At 32.5% G+C, this 20,898-nt stretch overlaps 2 protein-coding genes across 8 annotated transcripts; one reads left to right on the top strand and one right to left on the bottom strand.

Annotated features, from left to right (window-relative positions):
* Nucleotides 1-1,595: 1,595 nt before the first annotated feature.
* LOC120068547 (small G protein family protein / RhoGAP family protein) lies at nt 1,596-8,127 on the top strand. Of its 7 annotated transcripts, none has more exons than XR_016527510.1 (13): nt 1,596-1,695; nt 2,496-2,606; nt 2,697-2,959; nt 3,054-3,116; nt 3,195-3,213; nt 3,345-3,443; nt 3,567-3,644; nt 3,734-3,978; nt 5,193-5,358; nt 6,101-6,361; nt 7,419-7,498; nt 7,583-7,793; nt 7,884-8,127. XR_016527510.1 is itself a non-coding variant. In XM_039020374.2 (10 exons), the coding sequence occupies exons 2-10, from the start codon at nt 2,546-2,548 to the stop codon at nt 6,244-6,246; spliced, it is 1,140 nt and encodes a 379-aa protein (XP_038876302.1). In that variant the 5' UTR covers nt 1,596-1,705; nt 2,496-2,545; the 3' UTR covers nt 6,247-6,612. The 7 variants fall into 7 exon arrangements, 4 of the variants coding, with proteins under 4 accessions (XP_038876302.1, XP_038876295.1, XP_090166701.1 ...); XR_016527511.1 differs by having other exon boundaries at nt 1,608-1,705; XR_016527506.1 differs by having other exon boundaries at nt 3,054-3,213.
* On the bottom strand, nt 7,415-8,683 carry LOC120068575 (uncharacterized). The gene is made up of 3 exons (XM_090310588.1): nt 8,493-8,683; nt 8,088-8,325; nt 7,415-7,927 (listed from the first exon to the last, which is right to left on the bottom strand). The coding sequence occupies exons 1-3, from the start codon at nt 8,681-8,683 to the stop codon at nt 7,415-7,417; spliced, it is 942 nt and encodes a 313-aa protein (XP_090166714.1).
* Nucleotides 8,684-20,898: the final 12,215 nt, after the last annotated feature.

Consider the following 20,898-nt stretch of genomic DNA (forward strand, 5'->3'; position numbering starts at 1 on the left):
ATCGAGCTTGAACTACTTTTTAAGATCCAACTGGGCATGGAGGATGAAACTCAAGGTCATGGCTAGCCCTGTGCTAAATGCAGCATGTCAAATGCATACCCTTGCCTTGATGAAAACTTTAGGAAAGAAAGGTTTGGACCCAAATCAATAGTCTCGCCTTCGGATTGCACAATAGTAGTTGTGGCATGCAAAATGAATGTTTTAGTCTGGAGAATCTCAAGGTCAGTACTATTTGATTATCTAACCTAGGTTCGAGAGGAAACGAGAACCATAGGTCAATTTACATACAAATACATTATTATGACTAAAAGAAAGTGAGTCTATTCTAAACTATCAAAACCATAAATTTGTTATACTCTTTCACTAAAGCATCGAAGTGTGTGTAACAAACACCATATTGATGGATAAATCTTCTTCTTTTGTAGGTCATTTCACCCTCTTAAACTACAAATTCATCATTGATCCACGTAAACGTCAATTATGCTTCCCTTTCTAAACTTTGTCATCAACAACGTGATTCTTGACAATCAAAATATTTCTCTAGTCATTTGAAGAGCATTTGCATGACATGTATGAAAATTATATTATATAACGAAATAAGAAAAGAGATGGATGATATTTAAAATAATAAATTTAAAGTACAAGAATAGGTTATGGAAGTATAGGGCATTAATGTTTTAAAATATTTCATTTTATAAGCTTTAAAATTAACATGAATTTCATATAGTTAAAATGTCTAATTGGACTTATTTTCGGAAAAAAAAATGTTTATTTGGATTTCAATTCCTAAATTAAGTACATTTTTTTAAAGATTTTTATGTACGGCAGTTTATTTGGATAAAATTGTTATCTTTTTCTTTTATACCTTTCAAAATTTTAACAAAGGTAGGGAACAAAACTTTAATCGTGATTTTGAATTAACTTGAAAAAAAATATATTTTTTTAAAAAACCATTTTTATTTAAACATTTTTTATAAAAAGGCTTAAAATATACTTCAAAACTATTTTGAACGATTGTCAAGTACTAATTTTTTTTTTCAAAATGACTTATTTTTTAAATTAAACATTTAAAAATGTATTCAAAATCCACTCTAAATCTCCAACTTGAATGAAAAAAAGTGTATTTCAATTACTATTATGGTTACCTTGACTCGTTCTTTCTAAGTTAATGGTATTTTTTTAAGAATATAGTTAATGATACAACGCTTAATTTATTGAAATGTGTAATATTTTTTTAATTAATAATAAAAAAATAGAAAATAAAATTATAAGAATACTTTTGCAAGCATTTATAGATTATAAAACTTAATTAGCGAATTAATTTTTAAAATAAATTTAAAAGAATAAACCCAAAAAATATCTTACAAAATTACAAATAACTATTTATTTAGGGTAATTTATTATTTCGGAAGGGCGAAATTAGAAATCCCAACTCGGCAACTGTTTTTTGGAACGCTCTAGAAATAGTTAAGTTGTCCACGTGGCAAGATTCTATTTGTTTAAACTCCGACTTTTTGTTTGCCACAACAATCACATCAGAGCCGTCCGATTAATTTTTTAAGTTTTCTAAGCACTTGACTTTGAATTTTTTTTTTATTAAAAATTATATTTAAAAGAGTTTTGGCCTTTGAGAAACATTCTGTGTTTGTTCTTCAGCTTCTGCAGGGTGAGCGCGTTTTTGGATTTTCGGAATCGGTGGGTTCTTGTACGATTCTCTTCTCTTCTTCGTGTTTCTCGATAAAATTCTTGTGCAATTCTAGGGATTTTTCTGCTTTCTTCGTATTCGATCACGACTGCCAGTCATAATTCTATACAGCTAGAAATTTCATCATGTTTTACCAATATAAACAACTGTGATTGATTATCGTTAGTTTTCTTTTCCAGAGCTCGTGAGATTGTCTTGATGTTATCTCTAGTTATTCTGCTACTCTATGATTCTTTTCTTTTGTATTCTGCTGTGAGGGAATTTAGCAGAGAATTAGACTTCTTGTTAAATTTGTGATGATAATTGGATGATCTTGTGGGGTAGTCAGTTCTTATAGCTATGGTTGAGTTGTGTTTTCCACTTAAAGTGGATTGTTCCTTGATTTCTGTCGCGGATATGACTAGGTTGTTTGTAATATCAATTTTACTGAGATGAACATATAAGTGAAATGTATCAACAGTTTTGGCGGATGGCTAAATTAGATTTCCCTCTAATTTTTTGCATAAAGGATATCAAATGAAACATGACTGAGATTATCGAGATAATTGATGATTGTGTATAACTGAAAATGGGTTGAATTACAGTAATTAAATTTTAGCCGATGGATTCCGGATTTCTTCTCAATCGGAGTTTCTGTTGAATGGAATTGAATAGTTGCAAGGGATAGTATGGGTTGATTCGAAGTCTGGTTGAGCTTTTACTGGCTTATCTTTGACTTAGTACATCATTTGATAATATTACTTGCTAGCTGCAATTATTTTTAACTTTGATGCGCATTGTTCTGTAACAGGCTTAATCAATACATATCTTTAAAACGATTCTGGTTTCATAATTGGTTCAATGCCTTCTGTTAACTCTTCTCAGTGGCAGGAGAAGGCTAGTGGTTTTTTTTCTTCATCAGGTACTCTTTTCAGTATATAAATGAGCATGTCTTTGCTGTTCACGCTCCTACAGTTCTAACTGTCCTGTTTTCCATCCAATACGATTCCAGGAGTAAAGCTGAAAGAAGCTGGACAATCAGCTGGAACTTTTGTTGAGGGAGTTGCAAAGGATGCAAAAGGAAATGCTGCTGATGTGGCTGAACGGGTTGGTTCTTTGTTCAAGAGTCGTTGGGCACTCCTCCAGCAGCCAGCTACAAGACATGCTGTGCAAGAACGTCTAATATCTGCTGCTGCTACTACTGGCACATTCTTCAGAAAAGGCGTGTCAGAGACGAAGGACAAAGTCGTCGTGGGGAAAGTTAAAGTTGAAGAGGTAATTCTGGTGAAACTTCTCTATTTTTTTTTCTTTTTTTGTATATTACTTCGCAGATAATTACCTTACATTTCCAACTTGTGTATGTTTTTAGGTTGCAAAAAAGACTGCACAAAAGAGCAAGACAATTTTGACAGATATTGAACGATGGCAGAAGGTAATAGTCTTTCTATACAGTTCATCTCTTTATATATTATACCCGATTTTTAACTTCTATTTGTTTACAATTATGCAGGGGGTAGCCAGTACTGATGGTAAGTTCCTGAATTTTGTCCATTTGGTTTATTTAATGTTTATTGAGTATTCTACACGTTTGAGCTCTCTGCAAAATCTTCTTGCTTGGTTCTACTCTGAATTATTATTATTATTTTATTATGAACTGTAGTGTTTGGAGTTTCAATTGAGGTAACTGTACAAAGACAACAGTCAAGCAGGGTCATTCCACATATTTTGGTTAGGTGTGCCGATTATCTCGTCTTGTCAGGTACTGAATTTCACAATTACATTATATCCCTACCTGTACATGTTTATACATGCAACTTTTTGCGTGCAACTAAGCTTCCATTTAACGTCTGCCTTTTTGCTTCCCCTTTATTTTCACTTTTAGGGTTAAACTCACCATGCTTGTTCAAATCTGACGGAGATAAAAGGGTTCTTCAGCAGTTGGTGTCAATGTATAATCAAGGTAAAGGAATTAGTTTATATGATTAAATTCGGTCTTTAATGATTTACTTTGAATAACTTCAAAATGTGTGTTGGATGTACATTTTTCAGATCCCAATGCCCCCTTACCTGAGGGTACAAATCCAGTTGATGTAGCAGCTCTAGCTAAATGTTACCTGGCCAGTCTTCCTGAGCCACTGGTCACGTTTGAGCTTTATAATGAGATCAGGGGTGCTCGTACAAGCATAAATGCCCTACGAAACGTTTTTAAGAAACTTCCAAACGTGAACTACATGACCTTGGAGTTTACTACTGCCCTACTTCTCCGCATTAGCCAAAAAGCACTGCTGAATAAGGCAGGGACTCTCTCTCTCTCTCTGTTTGTGCACTCTTGTTTATATTGGTCCATGTATGAGTTTTTAGTAGTGCATCTCTCTCTCTCTCTCTCACATACACATACACATGTTCGTGTGCGTTCCTGTGTGCACTCTTGTTTATTTAGGAGTGTTTTTGAGTTCGTGTTGGCATGTAAGAACATATTATGTTTACTGTTCCTCAGCAAGGCAGAGGCTCTCTCTCATATGGATGCATACCTATGTGAGCCTTCATGTTTATGTAGGTCAATTTACGATTTTAAGTACGCATGAAAGAACATGCAGTTTTTGAACGAAGTTGATATGATGATCTCTGCTTTATTATGAACTTCAAACCTAGAAAAAGTCACTTGATGATCTCAGATATGATATCTGCTTTATCAGAGGTTGTCTAGAATTAACTATCATCATAAAAAGACTGTTTGCTAATGATACTCAGCATCTAAGCACTATGTAGATTTTAGATAGAAAAGCTTTTATGTAAGGCTGCAAATTTCATATATTTCACAAAAATGATGCGAGAGTACTGTTAGTGGTATAGATTACTAGGATACCAGTAAGGGGTATTGTGAGTAGTTAATAAGTGATGTCTTGGTTATAAATAAGAGGAGTTGAGAACCTTAAGGGAGGGGGATCATTTTGGTGAGAGTTCCCACTGTAGGACTTTGGGAGAGTAGCCCTCTTGGAAGGCAATATTGTAATTTCTTCATTGATATTGAAATGTAGTTTTTTTTTTTTTTTTTTTTTTTAGTGTTGACTTGTATTTTCGGTGTTTGGATACCTAATAAATGCATTGTTATTGCAACAATGCAACCTCTATAGTTATGGAAGCTGATGACGTCATGTGCCTCTATTTCACATCGTAAGAAGCAACCTTCAGGAATATAAAATTTTGGTGCTAGCCAGTAGCCAAGATCCATAACCTCTCTTGTGATGAAGATGACATAATGTCATGCATACCCATTGATGTATGGCTTTGATGTTTGGGGAGTTTTGGCTATTATTATCCACATTATACTTCCATTTAGATATATGTATGCTTTTAGCTATTGCTAACTTCTTTCTGATGTGTAATTGCTAATTTTCTGCCCCGAAAATCTGACGCATTTCTTTGCACAACTTTTAAAGTCATTAATCTTCTAATGTTCTTAAACACATTCTTAATTGTGTTGCTAATCTTTATGTTCTTTCAATAGATGGATGCTCGTAGCCTTTCTATGGAGATGACTCCTATAATAATGTGGCAAAACGACAAGCGGCCAGAGTTTTATCGGGAATATTGGGATTATCATTCTAAAAGCTCTTCTGCAAAGTCCTTAAATAATACACCACCTACTTACAGTGCATGGGACATGCTTTCAGGTAACTAGGCCTATCCTTTCTGTTTGATTTCTTGAAATGTACTTTAATTTAGTACCACATAACTGGAAATGGATCTCAAATTTTCCTTTTCTGGAATGGAAATTTCAATTACTATCTTTGGAACAAGAACTATAGTGATCAATTATATTTTCCATTTACTCTTTGATAGACAATCTGAAGTGTAGCAAAGGACCTATCACCTCTGTATGCAAATGATTTAACCTAGTAAATAAAAACTTATTATGATTATTGTCTTATATTTCAACTGAGAAAATGTGAAGGGTGTATTACATAGTGAGGGTTGGGCAAATTTCAATCTTGACCCGGCATTTTAGGAGTTTTGAGTAGTTACTTTGCATGGGTTTGCTGCTAATTCGTTAGTTAGTGCACTGTTTTAGTACTTTGTGGTTAATTAGAACTTCTTATAAAGAATATGGCTCTCTTTTTGTAACCAGCTCTTTTCATATATAGAATAAAGGTCTCTTTGAGCATTCTTGCAGCGAATCTTTAGGCTTCATCAGTTTACGAAGTGAGTCAGGACATTTTGAATCTCTTAGCCCTTCTGTTCGTTATGCCTTATTCATGTTGTAAAATTGAGCACTCAACACTTACAATTTTAACAAGGAAAATAGTTTTAGTTAGTTGAATTTGTTTGAGTATAATTAGCAAACAAAGTTGCCTGCCGGAATTGAATGATGGTCCTCTAGGACAGTTCTCACTATTTTTGTTTTTTGGGCTGCAGAAGAGAGTGATGATACAGATGCTTCCTCTCACATTCCTTTGGATGATGCCATACCAGTTGACTTCAGTGCCGTCGAGGTCATTCAGTGCCTCATAGAACATCATAATGAAATTTTTACTGATGCTAATGAAACAATTTGGAGATAAATCAGCAGCACCTATTTCCTCAGGCACCAATTATTCTTGGATGAATTCTGATACAAGTTTATCTCTTAGAGGAAGATTTAGATCTGAGAGTTGTTTTCTTAGTTCGATTGACCAGGTAGGTAAATTAAACTCGAAATTTATTCGCATGTGAACAATTAGCACAGTGAGAGAAACTACACTGTGATGCACAGAATGGAGCACATTTAGGATGCTTTAGTCAATGTTTTCAAGTTTTCTTTTGTAATAACCTACCGGGATTTGCGTGGGTTTCAATTTATTGATCTGAAGATGGATATTTCAGTTGTACATACAACTAAAACTGCTATTATATTAATTGTGTGAATAATAATTCTATTTACGACTGAAGATTGACATAACTTTACTCTTCTTCACACTATCGGATCTATGTAATTGACCAATGGGGGAGGCCCTTGACTACGTTGAACTGTTCATACTTGTATAGAATATTCTTACTGAAAGCTTTTGGTATAGAAATTTCCTAATGGTCAACATAATAATTCTTTGAGATGCCGAAGAAAATGTAACTAGATCCTCAGCTGAATTTAGTTATTCTTAGAAGTTAAATAAAATACTGGTCTTATCTAACCATCTGTATTCTTATCTCAAAATCATATTTAACCCACCATATTATATAACAACATTGTCCTTTTTGAAGACCGTTGATAAGGATGATAGGCATATTAGCATAATATAGACGTTTAGAAGATAGCACCAAATGGGAGTGATTTCCTTCTTTTCCAGTTCTGATGTTCTATGGCCGAGTTTGGACTACTATCTTTCAAGTCAAGAATCCATATTGATGTGAGATGATGAAGTGATTTTGGGTGTGGTTGTGCATCAACTATCATCAATGGATCCTTCTAAATATGGTGTCGGCTCCTGTAACTATTGTTTCAAAGTATTTCCTAGGTTGACTTTGTTTTATATGAATAAGTTACCATGCTTGAGTTATGCTGATTTAGTAGAACCCTTAGTCCAGATACCCCAATAATAGTGTGCAGGAAATAAGCAAAACAAATCAGCAAAGCCCACCACAGGAATATAGCAAACTGATAATCTAAGACATGGATGTATTGCCTCTTGAGCTAGTGGAGTTAAGATATCAATGTTTCCAGTTACAATGTTTTGTTTTGTCATGATTAAATGTCTAGTTCAATGAAGGAGGAGATTCATCAAAGAAGTCGAATAAATCAGCTGTGAAATCATCAAAGCAATCATCTGCGGTTGCATAGTAAGGGTTTTCATTCTGAACTTCTAAACTACTTTCTGCTTTGATCTCTTGTTCTTTAGGTATTGAACTGTTCATGAACTGCAGGGAACTGTTTGTTTCTGAAGTCTCGCCTGGCTCAAACATATCTTGCAAATGGGAAGGAATGTTATTTGGTGCCAGTCTGTGGCAGTCTGGAGACATTCCGATCTCTTGTGGGGATTGGGCAAATTGGGAGATACAACAATGAGAAAAAGGGTCAAAGGGCGCTAGCATGTGTATGGTTGGGGTTCCAAATATTTGATTTTCAGTTTCCATAGTAAGCATATTTGACTGTACTGATAGTGACGCCATTTTATGCATCTCTGAGTTACCTAATTGGAAAGCATTCTCGAAATGATCCTTCCAGGTTGATGATTGTTCATCCTGCCGAGACGAGCTGGAGCTAGGAACCTGCAAATACATCATCCATACTACCAAACATTACCAAAAGTGACAGTCCAATCTTCATTACAGACCAAGGTTGGACATCTACAGGATTGAGTTGTAAATTGGTAACTATTAACTTAAGAAAGCAATTATGTTCCATTGAATAGAAAACTGTTTTATTTACCTCTAAAGCAGGAAATTCATGGAGTCTTTGAGGTTCCAAACTCCGTTTGTTTTTCTGAGATTTCTGTGGTGGGGTTTGCAAAATCCTTTCCAATCTCTTCCTTCTTGTACTCCAGAAATTCTTCACATCATTATCTGTCCTTCCCTCCAAATACGTTGCAATTTTCGCCCATTTGTTCCCGAATTGTGCCTGTAATTCAATCACTACCCTCTCTTCATCTGCTGTAAACTTGCATCCTCTGCACAAATATGCATGTTCTTTACATCACAACTTCTTAGATAGAGAACCAAAATTCAGAAAACACCAAAAGCCATAGCCAAGAAATATGATCGTACCCAACTTATTACAATCAATACAGAAACAGAAAACTGAGGAAACAACTGAAATTCAAATCCCATTACTTACGTCTTCAAATTAGGTTGAAGTCTATTAACCCAACGGAGGCGGCACGATTTTCCGGTCCTGGGAAGAAGTCCTTTGGATCGAAGGGAGCTCCAGTCTCTTGGACCGAACTTATTGACATAGTTAATCAGAATCTCATCTTCTTCAGCCGTCCATGGCCCTTTCTTCATGACAATTCCTCTTTGTCTTTCCATTTTCAAACACGGTCCCTCTTTTTTCTGCAACTCTGTTTTTACTTTCTTCTTCAACAGGCGTCAAATAAGAAACTTTCTTTTATTTTTGCTTCTGCTTATCTGTGGTTGGCTCCATGAAAGTCTGAGAAGGTTGGCCATTAGATTTTGGATGAGTGGATGAGATGTTATTGTGTTTCATTTCTTAGTTACTTTGGAAGTCAAATAGTTGATGAGTTTCTCTTTCTGTGCGCTAGCGAACATTGGAATTTGCCTCTTCCCACTTTACATGAGTAGCGGTTTTGACGGTTAGTGGTAAGATCCACAAGCCCGCCCGCTTGAGTTATTGGTTTTGAAATTTGCGAAATTACTCTACTACCCTTCTTCTGGGCTGAATATTACATTCTAATCACAGTTTTTTTTTCTTCAACCTCAACTTTCATGTTTCATGTTTGGATTTACATTTTCAAAACTTTAAAAATCAAATTTTGATATTATTAGATTTTTTTTTTGAGAAAATTGTTTTAAATGACAAAACTACTAAAAATATCTACAAGGTTATAGTAAAATGTCATAGTCTACAGATACTTAGATGATAGTGGCTTATCGGTGTCTATCAGTATCTATCATTGGCCTATCGGTGTCTATTAGTATCTATCATTGATAGACAGTGATATTGTAAATATTTTGATTCATTTTATTATATTTAAAAAGATGATTACATACTTGTTTTAGAATTTAATCATCAAATTATTGAATAGCATAACATTTGATCTGAAAGAGCAAAAAATCAGAGTGGCAGACAAAAATGGAGAGCAAAGAAAGATTTACATCTGGAACAGAGTAAATAATAATAATAATAATAAGAATAGAGGTAGAGTAAACTTTCTTCGAAAATAAAATTGAAATTTTGGTGGCGAAAATATTATCAAATAATATTTAAATTACAATAGGAGATCATATATTTTGATTTTTACGTAAATATCGGATTTGTAATTTTAAATGCTCTAACATTTGGAGATTTTTATGCATCTTCTATGTTTTTTATGTCATTTTGAAACATGGATTTTTCAGGTTTTTATGTTGAGAGTATTATTATAAATATATAATTAAGGTCAATGTTATCAACCATATATTTCACCGTTTTTGGTTATTTTTTAAGAAAGAAATTCAAATTCAAATTATGTATTTTATAAAGAATCTTAAATTAATATATATTATTTTGTTGAGAAAAAGAACCTGTAAAAATTATAAAGTTATATTAATTTGAAAAGAAAGTCTAATTAATAAAAACAAATGTATTATATAAGTTCAATTTATAACAAATAACCACACAGAGCAGTTTTGAAACTCTATGTAAATTTAAGATATTTTCAAGTAGAAATAATAATAAACAAATGTGATTATCTAAATATTTTTATATATTTACAAAAATATTTCTGTAGAACAAAGATGGTTATCTAAAAATGTTAGACATCCGTAATTTTGAGCCTCTAAAAATTTTAGTGAAAAATACCTTTTTGGTCCTTGGATTTTCAAGAATAGGTGTGTTTGGTAAAATGGATAATTTTAGTCCTGAATTTTTAAGAATAGATTTAAAAAGTCTGCCAACTAATAAATCAATTCTCTCTCATGCCCCTCCATCTCTATTCTCTTCTCCAGTTCTCTCTAAAATGGATTTTACTCTCAATTATAAGAAGAAAAGATGATACCTCATGATAAGTATAGATCATATCAACAAAATTAGGGGTAAACATTACACAAACACACAATTGAAAACACTAACAATTCATTTTTTACTTAGGGTAGGTAAAATTTCTCGTGGAGATCCGCCAGTCAACTTAAAAAACTTAAATAAAATCAAATTTTAATTACAAAAAAATGGGAAATCAAATTTTAATTAAAAAAAAATGGAGAATCCGCAGGGAACTAGTAGGGGATTCCCCACGGGGAAATGAGGAATGCGCCCCAATGGTGGGGTCGGGGGCGGGGATGAGGGAGAATTTTCCCTACGGGGCCGGGGACGGGGGACGCCCCCCACCTCACCCCGGCCCCGTTGCCAACCCTACTTTTACTTCATCAAATTCTTTTGTTTTGAAATTTTAAAACTTGAAAACGCTAACGATGGCAATTTTTTGGTACACAGTTGTGAGCATCCCAATGGCCCATCAGCCCTCACCATTAAGGAAGCTCCTAGGGCCTTTCTTGCTGCAATCTTGCAGCAACAAATCAAACCCCTTTAAAAGGGAAATCCCATCTAATGTAAAGTCTCTTGATTTTGATTTTGGATTGGAATTTTGCAATTTGCAGGACAATGGAGTTATGGCAAGTCATTAAAAACATAGCTTAAAGATTTTTTACCTAAGGGAAACCTTTTGGAAATGTAGATAACCAGAATTATAGATATTAGAAATTATAGATGTCCGAACTTTTTAGATTACTATGTTTGTTTTGTAAGAATATTTTTGCAGATATCTAAAAATATTTTGATAATTGTATTTGTTTCGTAAGATTTCTACTTGAAAATATCTTAAATTTACATAATGTTTCAAGAATGCCCTTACGACTATTTAGTAATTTATAATCAATTTGATATAATTTGAACTTATATAACATATTTGTTTTTATCAATTTGAATTTCTTTTAAAATTAGTATAATTTATATTATTTTTATATGTTATTTTCCTCAACAAAATAATATATCATAATTTAAGATTTTTTATAAAATAAATATTTATTTAAATTTAAAATTAAATATATTACCAAAAAATAATAATAATTACGATATAATAAAAAATATATGATATATATGGTTGACAGTATTTATTTTAATTATATAATGCAAATGAAGATATATATATATATATATAATAAAATAAAAAAGAATGACAAAAATGGAAAATGGGGATGCTTTCAACTCAAGAATCTAGAAAACTCATCTTTCAGGAGAGATCTAAAACTCTCTAGATGCCCACCATCTGCGCATTCTAGGATGCTCGGGAAATCTTCAAATGATGGGGTACCTTACAATACTGCAAAATAAACGCGGTAATCCAGATGCCCATGAAACAAACGACCCATTGGGGTTAATTACCTTGATGAACTGAATCTGAGTTTTTTTTTTTTTTTTTTTTTTTTTGTGGTGGAACAATTTCTATCAGGTGGGCAATCTGAGGTAGAGGCTACATCAAACTTGAACAATTTTGTTTATTCTACTCAAGTTTTATTCGACTTGCATCTTCTTCGTCAGAATTAGAGAGAAGAGAAGAGATCGGGGAGATGAGGGAGAACAAGAGGAGAGAGAGGGAGTAAATAGGAGAGGAAGAAGAGAGATGTGATAAATATTAAAATAATATATGTTTTTCCAAGTCATTTGCCACATCATCTATTTACTTAATTTTATGTTTATTTTTAATTGATTTATTAGTTAGAGGATCTTTTAAATCTATTCTTCAAAACTTAGGTAACTGACTATAGAATCTTATGAATCAAGCACGACACACTTTCTATATCTCCTCCGTCTACAAGGTGAACAGCAACACGAGGAACAGGCTCGTCGTAGCTAACCGCCCTGATCGGTAGAACAAGGACTCTTCTTTTCTTTATATCCTTCAATTATCTTTTCTCCTCTTTCACCAGTGAGTGGTGAGTTTCCTTTTTCTTTAGGTACCTCTTGGATTCTGAGTTTGTTCCAACTGATATAAGATATAAATATCATATCAAATCAATTTTTATTATATATGTCAAACAAAATTGTAAAAGTTGTAAACCCTTATCTGTGATTCTTCAAAAAGGATTTCTTCTCGTGGATGTAGGCACTGTTTTAGTTGAACCACATATATTTGTACTTTTCTTTCCCCTTCCCTTCATATTTACTTCTATATATGTTCCTTTCATCCCTTCAAACAACAAGAAATAACCATTAATTTGTTAGTTTTAGAAAGCAAGAACAAGAGAAAAATAAGAGACAACATTCGGGGGTAGAGAGAGAGAGTAACTTTACCAAAATGAATTCTCTTATTCAAATCTGATCAGAAGAAAATAATTTTCTTACCCAACACGTGTGTGAAGATCAGATTATTTACGTGGTTTGCACAACCAAGTTCTTCACCAACCTTCTTGGGCCTCCATCTACTTATTCTTTTTTGGGTCTGAAAACAAATTAAGAAAGCCCAACAAAACTGGTATCAGAGCGTTAAAGATCATTTGGCAAGCTTTCTTAGAGCATCAAGATAATCAAGAAGACAAATCTTTGTAAGATCAAGTAAGTTTCATATTACAAATGGCAATAACAAAGTCTGAGATAGAGAAATTTGATGGAAAGAGTGATTTTGGCTTATGGAAAGCCAAAATCAGGGCAATTCTCGGACAACAGAAAACCCACAAGGCCCTCTTGGATCCATCCACTCTACCTACTATGATTACAGCTCAAGAAAAGGAAGACATGGAACTAGAAGCTTATGGAACATTGGTTCTCAACCTCAGTGATAGTATCTTAAAACAAACAATTGACCAATACACAACTTATAAGATCTACCTAACAAAATGTTTTTAAGGAAAAATTTTTCACATTAAAAATAGATTCTGCTAAAGCACTATCTGACAATCTGGATGAGTTTAAGAAGATAGTTTCTAAGTTCAAGAGCCTTGGTGAGAAGATAAGTGATGAAAATGAGGCCTATGTCCTGTTGAATTCACTACCCGAAGCCTATAAGGAGGTGAAAATGCCTTGAAATATGGCAAATAGTCAATAACTATTGATGCTATTATTTCAACATTAAGGAATAGAGAATCAAAGCTCCAAGTCATCAAGAAAGAACAACCTAGTGCAGAAGGGTTGTTTGTGAAAAACAAGAACAAGCAAAACCATTATAAAGGTGGTAGCAGCCTGGTGAAGAACGTAAACCTAAAACTAGGCTGAGGTGCAATTACTGTAAGAAGAAAGGACATCTTATGAGAGACTGCTATAGTTTGAAGAGGAAGAATCAAGAAAAGGAGAAAAAATAGAAAGGAAAACAATTTGAAGCTTCTGTGGTTGAAGGCTCATTCTTCTACTTAGATGCTCTAACCTCTACAAGTAACAAATCCAACCAAGTTAACCCTTTAGGGAAACTTGATTGGGTACTAGACTCTAGTTGTACCTATCATATGCCACCTTTTAGATCTTAGTTCAACACTTACAAAGAATTAGATGAAAAATTGGTGTACATGGGCAACAATGAAGCTTGTAAGATCAAGGGAATTAGCTCAATATTTCTAAAGTTGAAGGTTGGATCAATCAAATTTCTTAGGAATGTCAGACATATTTATCTTTACTCGAGAAATTTGATATCTTTGGGTATATTAAACTTCATAGCGTGTGAATGCAAAGGAAAGAATGAGGTCCTAGAAGTTTTAAAGGATTCCAAGAAATGTTGAATGGAGCCTATGCTATTTCAGCCTTGACAGAAGCAGACTTGTGACACAAAAGGTAGTCACATATTAGTGCTAAAGGAATGCAAGCTCTATCAAAGCAAGGAGTTTTACTCCAAGGAATCAATGAGTACCTTTCCTTTTGTAAACACTGCATAATAGGAAAGGTTACTAAGCAAAGCTTCACAAAAGCTCAACATACTACCAAAGGCATACTTGATTATGTTCATTCTGACCACTCCAAGCCTAAGTGGCTCAAGGTACTTTCTAACTCTTATTGATGATTTTTCTAAAAAAAAACTGGATATACTTTCTAAAAACCAAGGATCGGGTGTTGGAAAGTTTAAAGATTGGAAGATGCTAATAGAGACCCAAACATCTAAGAAACTAAAGTACTTTAAGACAGATAACAGGCTTGAATTCTACAATAAGGAGTTTAATAGGCTTTATAGTGAGAATGACATTACAAGGCATAAGACTGTGAGGTACACACCTCAATAGAATGGGGTTGTCGAGAGGTTAAATAGAACAATAATAGAAAGAGTGAGGTGTTTGTTGTGTGATGCAATTTTAAGGGAAAAATTTTGGGTAGAAGCTGCAGCTTACACAATCTACACCTTAAATAGGTGCCCCCATACTTCTCTAAAGTTATTTACCCCTGAAGAGAAGTGGTCTAACCATCATCCTAACCTAGATAACCTTAATGTATTTGGGTGTGTGGGGTTTGTGCACCAAAACAAGGGAAAGCTTAAAGGCTAGGGTTGTTAAGTGCATGTTTGTTGGCTTCACTGAAGGAGTCAGAGGATTTAAGATGTGACATCCAACTGAGAAAAGATTCATTATCAGTAGATATATCACTTTCAGAGAGGAAGAGATGTTTATGCAAAAGGAAGAGAAACTAAAGGATAAAGCTGACTTCTCCACCACGGGAATTGAGGTGGACTTTCTTATCTTTTTCGAAGGTCCTAACAGCTTATGTTATTAAAAGTCTAGAACTTTTTTATAGCATTTTTGTAAAGCTATAATGGGTGCTATAATAGAGTATAAAGGTATAGCTTATTTACATTGCTATAAAAACATCTAAAAGAGTTTTTTTTTATTAAAGCTATAGTATGTTTATATAGCTAAAATACTATGCTATCGTTGACTTATAATAAAATTTTCTTAACGCTATAATATTGTATTTAGAGCTTTAATATTATGTTATAATAAGTTTTTTTTTTATTCTTTTCTAATTACTACAATTATTATAATAACCTTTTAGTAGTTTTTTTTTGCTGTATAAATTTTGTTATACCTTTTACTCGTGGCTATAAAAGGTCTAATTTTTTTCTCAACAATTATTATTTTATTTATAATTTATTTTTGATGTTAAAAATAAAATCATTTTATTTTTAAATATCATTTAAATTAATTAAATTTTAATAAATTTTACTCCAGGTACTCATTTTTAGTTAAATCCACAAACAATAAATACTTCATAAGACATTAAATAACACGAACTTTTATTCATAATCTATTAACATTACAAAATAAAGTAGTCAATAATTATCTAGAAAAAAGAAGTTATCCAAACGATACAAAATAAAGTATTTACTAAATGTAATCACTGGCATAAATTTGTTCACAAAATAAAAATTCATCAAATATTCAAATTTTCATTATCGTGTAGTTGAGTTATCATCTTTGATTCCTTTACTCGAGTAAGATAGCATTCCATTCACCTACATAAATATATATAATAAAGAGTTGTTTTCAAATATAGAAAAATGAACCAAAATATTTACAAAATATAGCAAAATTTTATAATTATCAATGATAGACGCTGATAGACACTGATAGACTTCTATCAGTATTTCTCAGTGACATTGATAAACACTGATAGAAGTCTATTAGTTTCTATCAACGTTTATCATTGATAGTTCTAAAATTTTGCTATATTTTGTAAATATTTTCAATAGTTTTACCATTTGAAATAAATTCCCTATAATAAATATATAACTATATAATTATGTGAATACCAACAATAGAAAATTAATTAAATAAAGAAAATTTTAAGAAACGTTAAAACTATTACCTTGAATGCAAGACAAAACCTAACCTAAACACGACTATTTTAATAACTCAAATAAATTTCCAAATGAAGAAAGAACCCATTCATCGAGATTGGAAAACAAAAACACTTCAACACCACCGAGTGACTACTAGTAATTGAAGATACTATACACAAATTTTGAACAAAGAACATCCTAACACATAAAAAAATGCAGATGAAAAAGCATTAAATTAACACAACCATCAAAGTCTCTAAAGCAAATAGAATGAGCCTATTTGGGAAGGAATCATCGTAGGTCCTCCTTGGCCATAAAATAACTACTATCTAAAATACCTGGACCACTAAGGAGATATATAGGCATCCAAGGGGCAAGTAAAGCCGCCAAAACTGGCTGTATTTGAGATAATTTAGTTTATAGGACAAATCAAAGCCATTAAGTCGTTTGACAAAATTAAAATAAATAGAATGAAAGCAACCATTAGAGAATATAAATCATACATAGGGGTAATCATGAGCATATATGGAAAAAAAAAACCACAACAAATACATCAATTACGTGTAGGGATGTTTTTAAAATAATACAAATCATATATAGAGATAAAAGAAAAGGCACATCCACTCACGTCTCATAACTTTAGATGCCTTTTCGAGATTTGAGAATATGTCAATAAAATCTACCATATATGAACAAAAGCTAGCAAGAAACCGAATAAAAAATGGAAATAAATTTTGGCATACCTGGAATAAGTTTTAAGCCTCCCATGCCTCGCTATTGAGATCAAATAATCAAGCTCATTCAAATAAATATTATTGAAATCTAGAGAACGGATAAGTAAAGAAAAAATTCATACCTCCTTCATAACAAACTCCTACACAAATCTCTACTCATGGTCCCACTAGCCACACACCAATACCACACACATTAACCAAAATTGAATTAAAATTAAAAAATACATCTCTTGAAAACAAGGGAAATATAAACTCAAAATAAAGCTTGAAAAGAACGAATCATCCTTAACTGATGAACAAAAAACAAACGCCATATCCAAATCTAAGAAACTTATTTGAAATAGGAAGTTATCCAAAATTTCGTATAGAATCCCAAATCATAAGACTCATAACTGATACATAACTCTTCGACAATGAAGCCTAGAGGTTAATAGTAAGAGAGATTTTAAAGTAAACAAAAAATTACAAAACCTCGATCGAGAAACAAACCTTTTACGATAATATTGTTAACAATCTAATGAATTTCTTTCACCAATCAAGAAATATGGCTTTCAATCAAACAATTTTATGTTGGGAATGATGTATTAAATCTCATTGTAATCTCGTAGTTTGTAAACTCTGTATAAACATATTGTTGTTAATAAAATAAGTGTTATTTTATAAGCATATACTCAATCCAATAAACTAAGATCCGAGGTTATTTCATGTAATGTAAACAAGTATATTGCATTGTTTGCTCCAATGATGGCCTTTTTGATCTCATCCGTATTCCGATGGGAAAAAAGTAGAGACATACAAGTGGAACTTGTTTAAAAATAACCTAAACGGTCTGTAGTATATGGATAAGGTTGGATATCTTATCCCGATGACACTACGAATACGACCCGCTTTGTAGGTGTTACAAGTATTGTAAAGTGCTACAAATGATCTGATCCTGATCATTCATGTGGAGATATGCGAATGGAGGTATCCTATACAAAGAGTTTGTTAAGACCGGACCACGAAATTGTTAGTCTCTTTATATAATACCGTTAATAATAGAGACTTACATTGTGAAGGGTCATCACACTGTTGATTGGTTATATCCAATGGACACAAAAATTTATCTGTAGTGCGAAGAGTGTAGCTGTTAGTCTTTAGTGGAGTGATCGGTAGTTAACGGATGTTAGATAATTTAATTAAAGAGTTTAATTAATTATCTGAGTATCGTTGGAGCTTCAATCTACAGGCCCATAAGGTCCCCACAGTAGCTCAACAAGGGTTTAATCTTTGGATTAATTTGAAGTGTTCAAATTAATTGAAGGAATTAATTATATATGGTATAATTAATTATAATGTATTTGATACATTATGAGAGAAATTTGAATATGATTCAAATACAATTATATGAATGAGATTCATGTAATTAAATATAAATATGATTTATATTGAGAGAAATTAAAATATTTGGATATGATCCAAATATCATTTATATGAATGAGATTCATATAAGTGGATTTAATATAAATATGATTTATATTAAATGCCATGTATAGTTAAGAGAGAATAAAATCTATAGTTTATGTTGTATTTGATGTAATATAAAACTATAAGTTATATAGTTATATTTGATATAACATATAGTATATATATAATAAAGTAGTTATTATATATTCTATTTTATTAATTTATTTTCACAATCTAAGAGAAAGGTTCCCCGAATAAATAAAAAAAAAAAAAAACTTCCCTCTCATCCTCTCCATCTCCTTCCCTCTTCCTAGGACTCAAGCAAAGCCCACAACTCCTGCTTGAATCATTGAATCCTAAAAGAGAATACAAAGGGTTCTCGACTGGTAGTGTCCGTGCGTGAAGGAGATCCACAAAAAAGGAGTTCAATTCGTGAATAGTACGAAGAATTACTTAAAGAAAGTTTCTTCAAAGGTGAGATTTCTTGAAACCTATTTTCTTTGTAAAAGCATGCTATAATTTAATCTTGAATGCATGCCTATTTATTTGTTTATTGTAAATTTTATATTCAATAATTAATGGAATTTGGACGTTCCGCTTTCGCTCAAGGATCTCCTCATGTCGAGTTCCCTTCATTTTATACATTAGATAGAAGTAGAAAAACTATTACAAGGACATTCAATAAGATCAGTAAACAAAACATTAAAGTAAACAAAAAATTACATGTGTAGCAACACGTGTTCTCATTTATATCACTCTTTAAGAGAAGATTTTTATCTTAAATAAAAAATGCAACATTCAAATACTACAAAGTCGAATAAAACAACCTTAAAGTGGACTTTGAGGTTCGAGCCACAAACTTTGCAGGCTGAAAAAGAGAAAGGACTGGGTGTTAGTTCAAAGCAAAAAGTACACTAGAGTCGGAAAAAATTAACTGGTTGGCAATAACCAAATCAAATGCAGAGCATTGAATGACTTTTTGGATTCCAAGTTATAATCAATATCACATTGTTGATTCAAGTACTACACTATAACATCTCCTGCACACAGAACTCAATCTACCTATCCAACTTGCACGAAACCTTGAACCGAACAATAATTTCAAATCACGACCAAAGTAAAGAGAATAAAAAAAGGCCCTAAAAATTGCAACAAGAAGTTGAATCACCTAGCCATAGATGAAGTTGTGGAAAAGAGTGTAGTAGAGAGGATTGTTGCGATTGACATTGTCTAATTATGGGGTGTTGGCAGAGGGACATGCATGGGAAAAAAAAACAAGGGAAGAACAAGGCCTGTTTTACTTTCACTCGATCAAGGCCCATACCTCATGATCGATATCTTCCTTCTATTTGCATACTTCTAAATTCCTCCACAAGTGTGATTTGACATGTAACAAGAATATCATACTCCTTTCCATGAGTAAAAACTCCTTTAAAACACACAAAACAAAACAAAAGAAAATACTAACTTATTCGTTAGATATCGGCTACCTATCAATTTAGAAACCATCAAAGCTTCTCCAGATTGAAATTCATCCAAAATCAAAGCTAGCTAGTAGACAATAACATATTAAGTAACCTATCAATTTACAAACCATGAAAGCTTTTTTAGATTGAAATTCAAGGATATATATTGTCTAGGTATTAAGTAACACTCCCTTCAAAATTTGAGATGCGAAGAAAAAGGCAAAGCAATCGTAGAAATTCCTTTCATTTTCTTCTCATCACAAAAACTTAGTACAGAGCAATGTTATAACAAATAACAACTAAGACTCTTTTTACTTACTAGCAGCGTGTTGTAAATAATCTATAAAATCTCTTTAATTCACTTGGGTGAGTCTCTTTAACTAGACACTTTGATTCTAGGATGTGCAAAAGTTATTATGCTTATAAGATGGAGCCGTCGTTGTGCCAATAACTAGATCATATCTAGAACAAATAGCTTGAATAATAATCTATAGAAATAGAGAATGAGAATATGTTCTAATTTCTAACATGTTGCCTAAAGTTGGCTTAAAATCTACATGTTCTAAGCTCTCATTAGTAAGTTAGTAACAAACATTAAAAGAAGAAACTAGACAAATAAATTTAAGAAACTAATAGTGTACCTAACATTTCATATGTTGAACTAGTTATATTATGAACTTAAGCATTTAAATTTCAGAACCACACAATAAACTTGTATACGTCAAAAGAAATCACTTAGCTCCCTCTTTCAAAATTAAGACTCATTTATTTGCCACCATGTTGAACTATAAAAAGCAACTTAAATCAAGTAAAAATAGAAAATGATGATCAAATCAAGAATCTAAATTCTACAACGACACAAGGCAACATATGTAATCAATCACATTATTTTAATAGGGCTCACATAATCTTCCATTCAAATAAGAGATGTGTACGTAAGGTTCGGTCTTTATTTCTATATGGGTTGGTTTTCTAGGTTTTGTTTCAATATTTTTTTTTAAAAAAAAAAAAGAAAAAGAAAAAGAAAAAATTACCTTTAAAGTTGTTTGGTTTGGAGAAGATTGAACCCTTGCCTTCTTCACTGTTCGACCAGTTACATTGTTGTTACGCTTAACAAACACAAACCCCAA

Source organism: Benincasa hispida, chromosome 1, assembly GCF_027475165.1.
Source record: "Benincasa hispida cultivar pf3 chromosome 1, pf3_genome.v1.1, whole genome shotgun sequence".
Classification (NCBI taxonomy): domain Eukaryota; kingdom Viridiplantae; phylum Streptophyta; class Magnoliopsida; order Cucurbitales; family Cucurbitaceae; genus Benincasa; species Benincasa hispida.

Coding starts and splice junctions, on each gene's coding strand:
- LOC120068547 (XM_090310575.1), top strand. CDS start 2,546: ATGCCTTCTGTTAACTCTTCTCAGTGGCAGGAGAAGGCTAGTGGTTTT. Junction 2,960..3,053: donor GGAAAGTTAAAGTTGAAGAG/GTAATTCTGGTG, acceptor GTATGTTTTTAG/GTTGCAAAAAAGACTGCACA. Junction 3,444..3,566: donor CGATTATCTCGTCTTGTCAG/GTACTGAATTTC, acceptor TTTCACTTTTAG/GGTTAAACTCACCATGCTTG.
- LOC120068575 (XM_090310588.1), bottom strand. CDS start 8,683: ATGGAAAGACAAAGAGGAATTGTCATGAAGAAAGGGCCATGGACGGCT. Junction 8,326..8,492: donor CTTCAACCTAATTTGAAGAC/GTAAGTAATGGG, acceptor ATATTTGTGCAG/AGGATGCAAGTTTACAGCAG. Junction 7,928..8,087: donor ATGAATTTCCTGCTTTAGAG/GTAAATAAAACA, acceptor ATGTATTTGCAG/GTTCCTAGCTCCAGCTCGTC.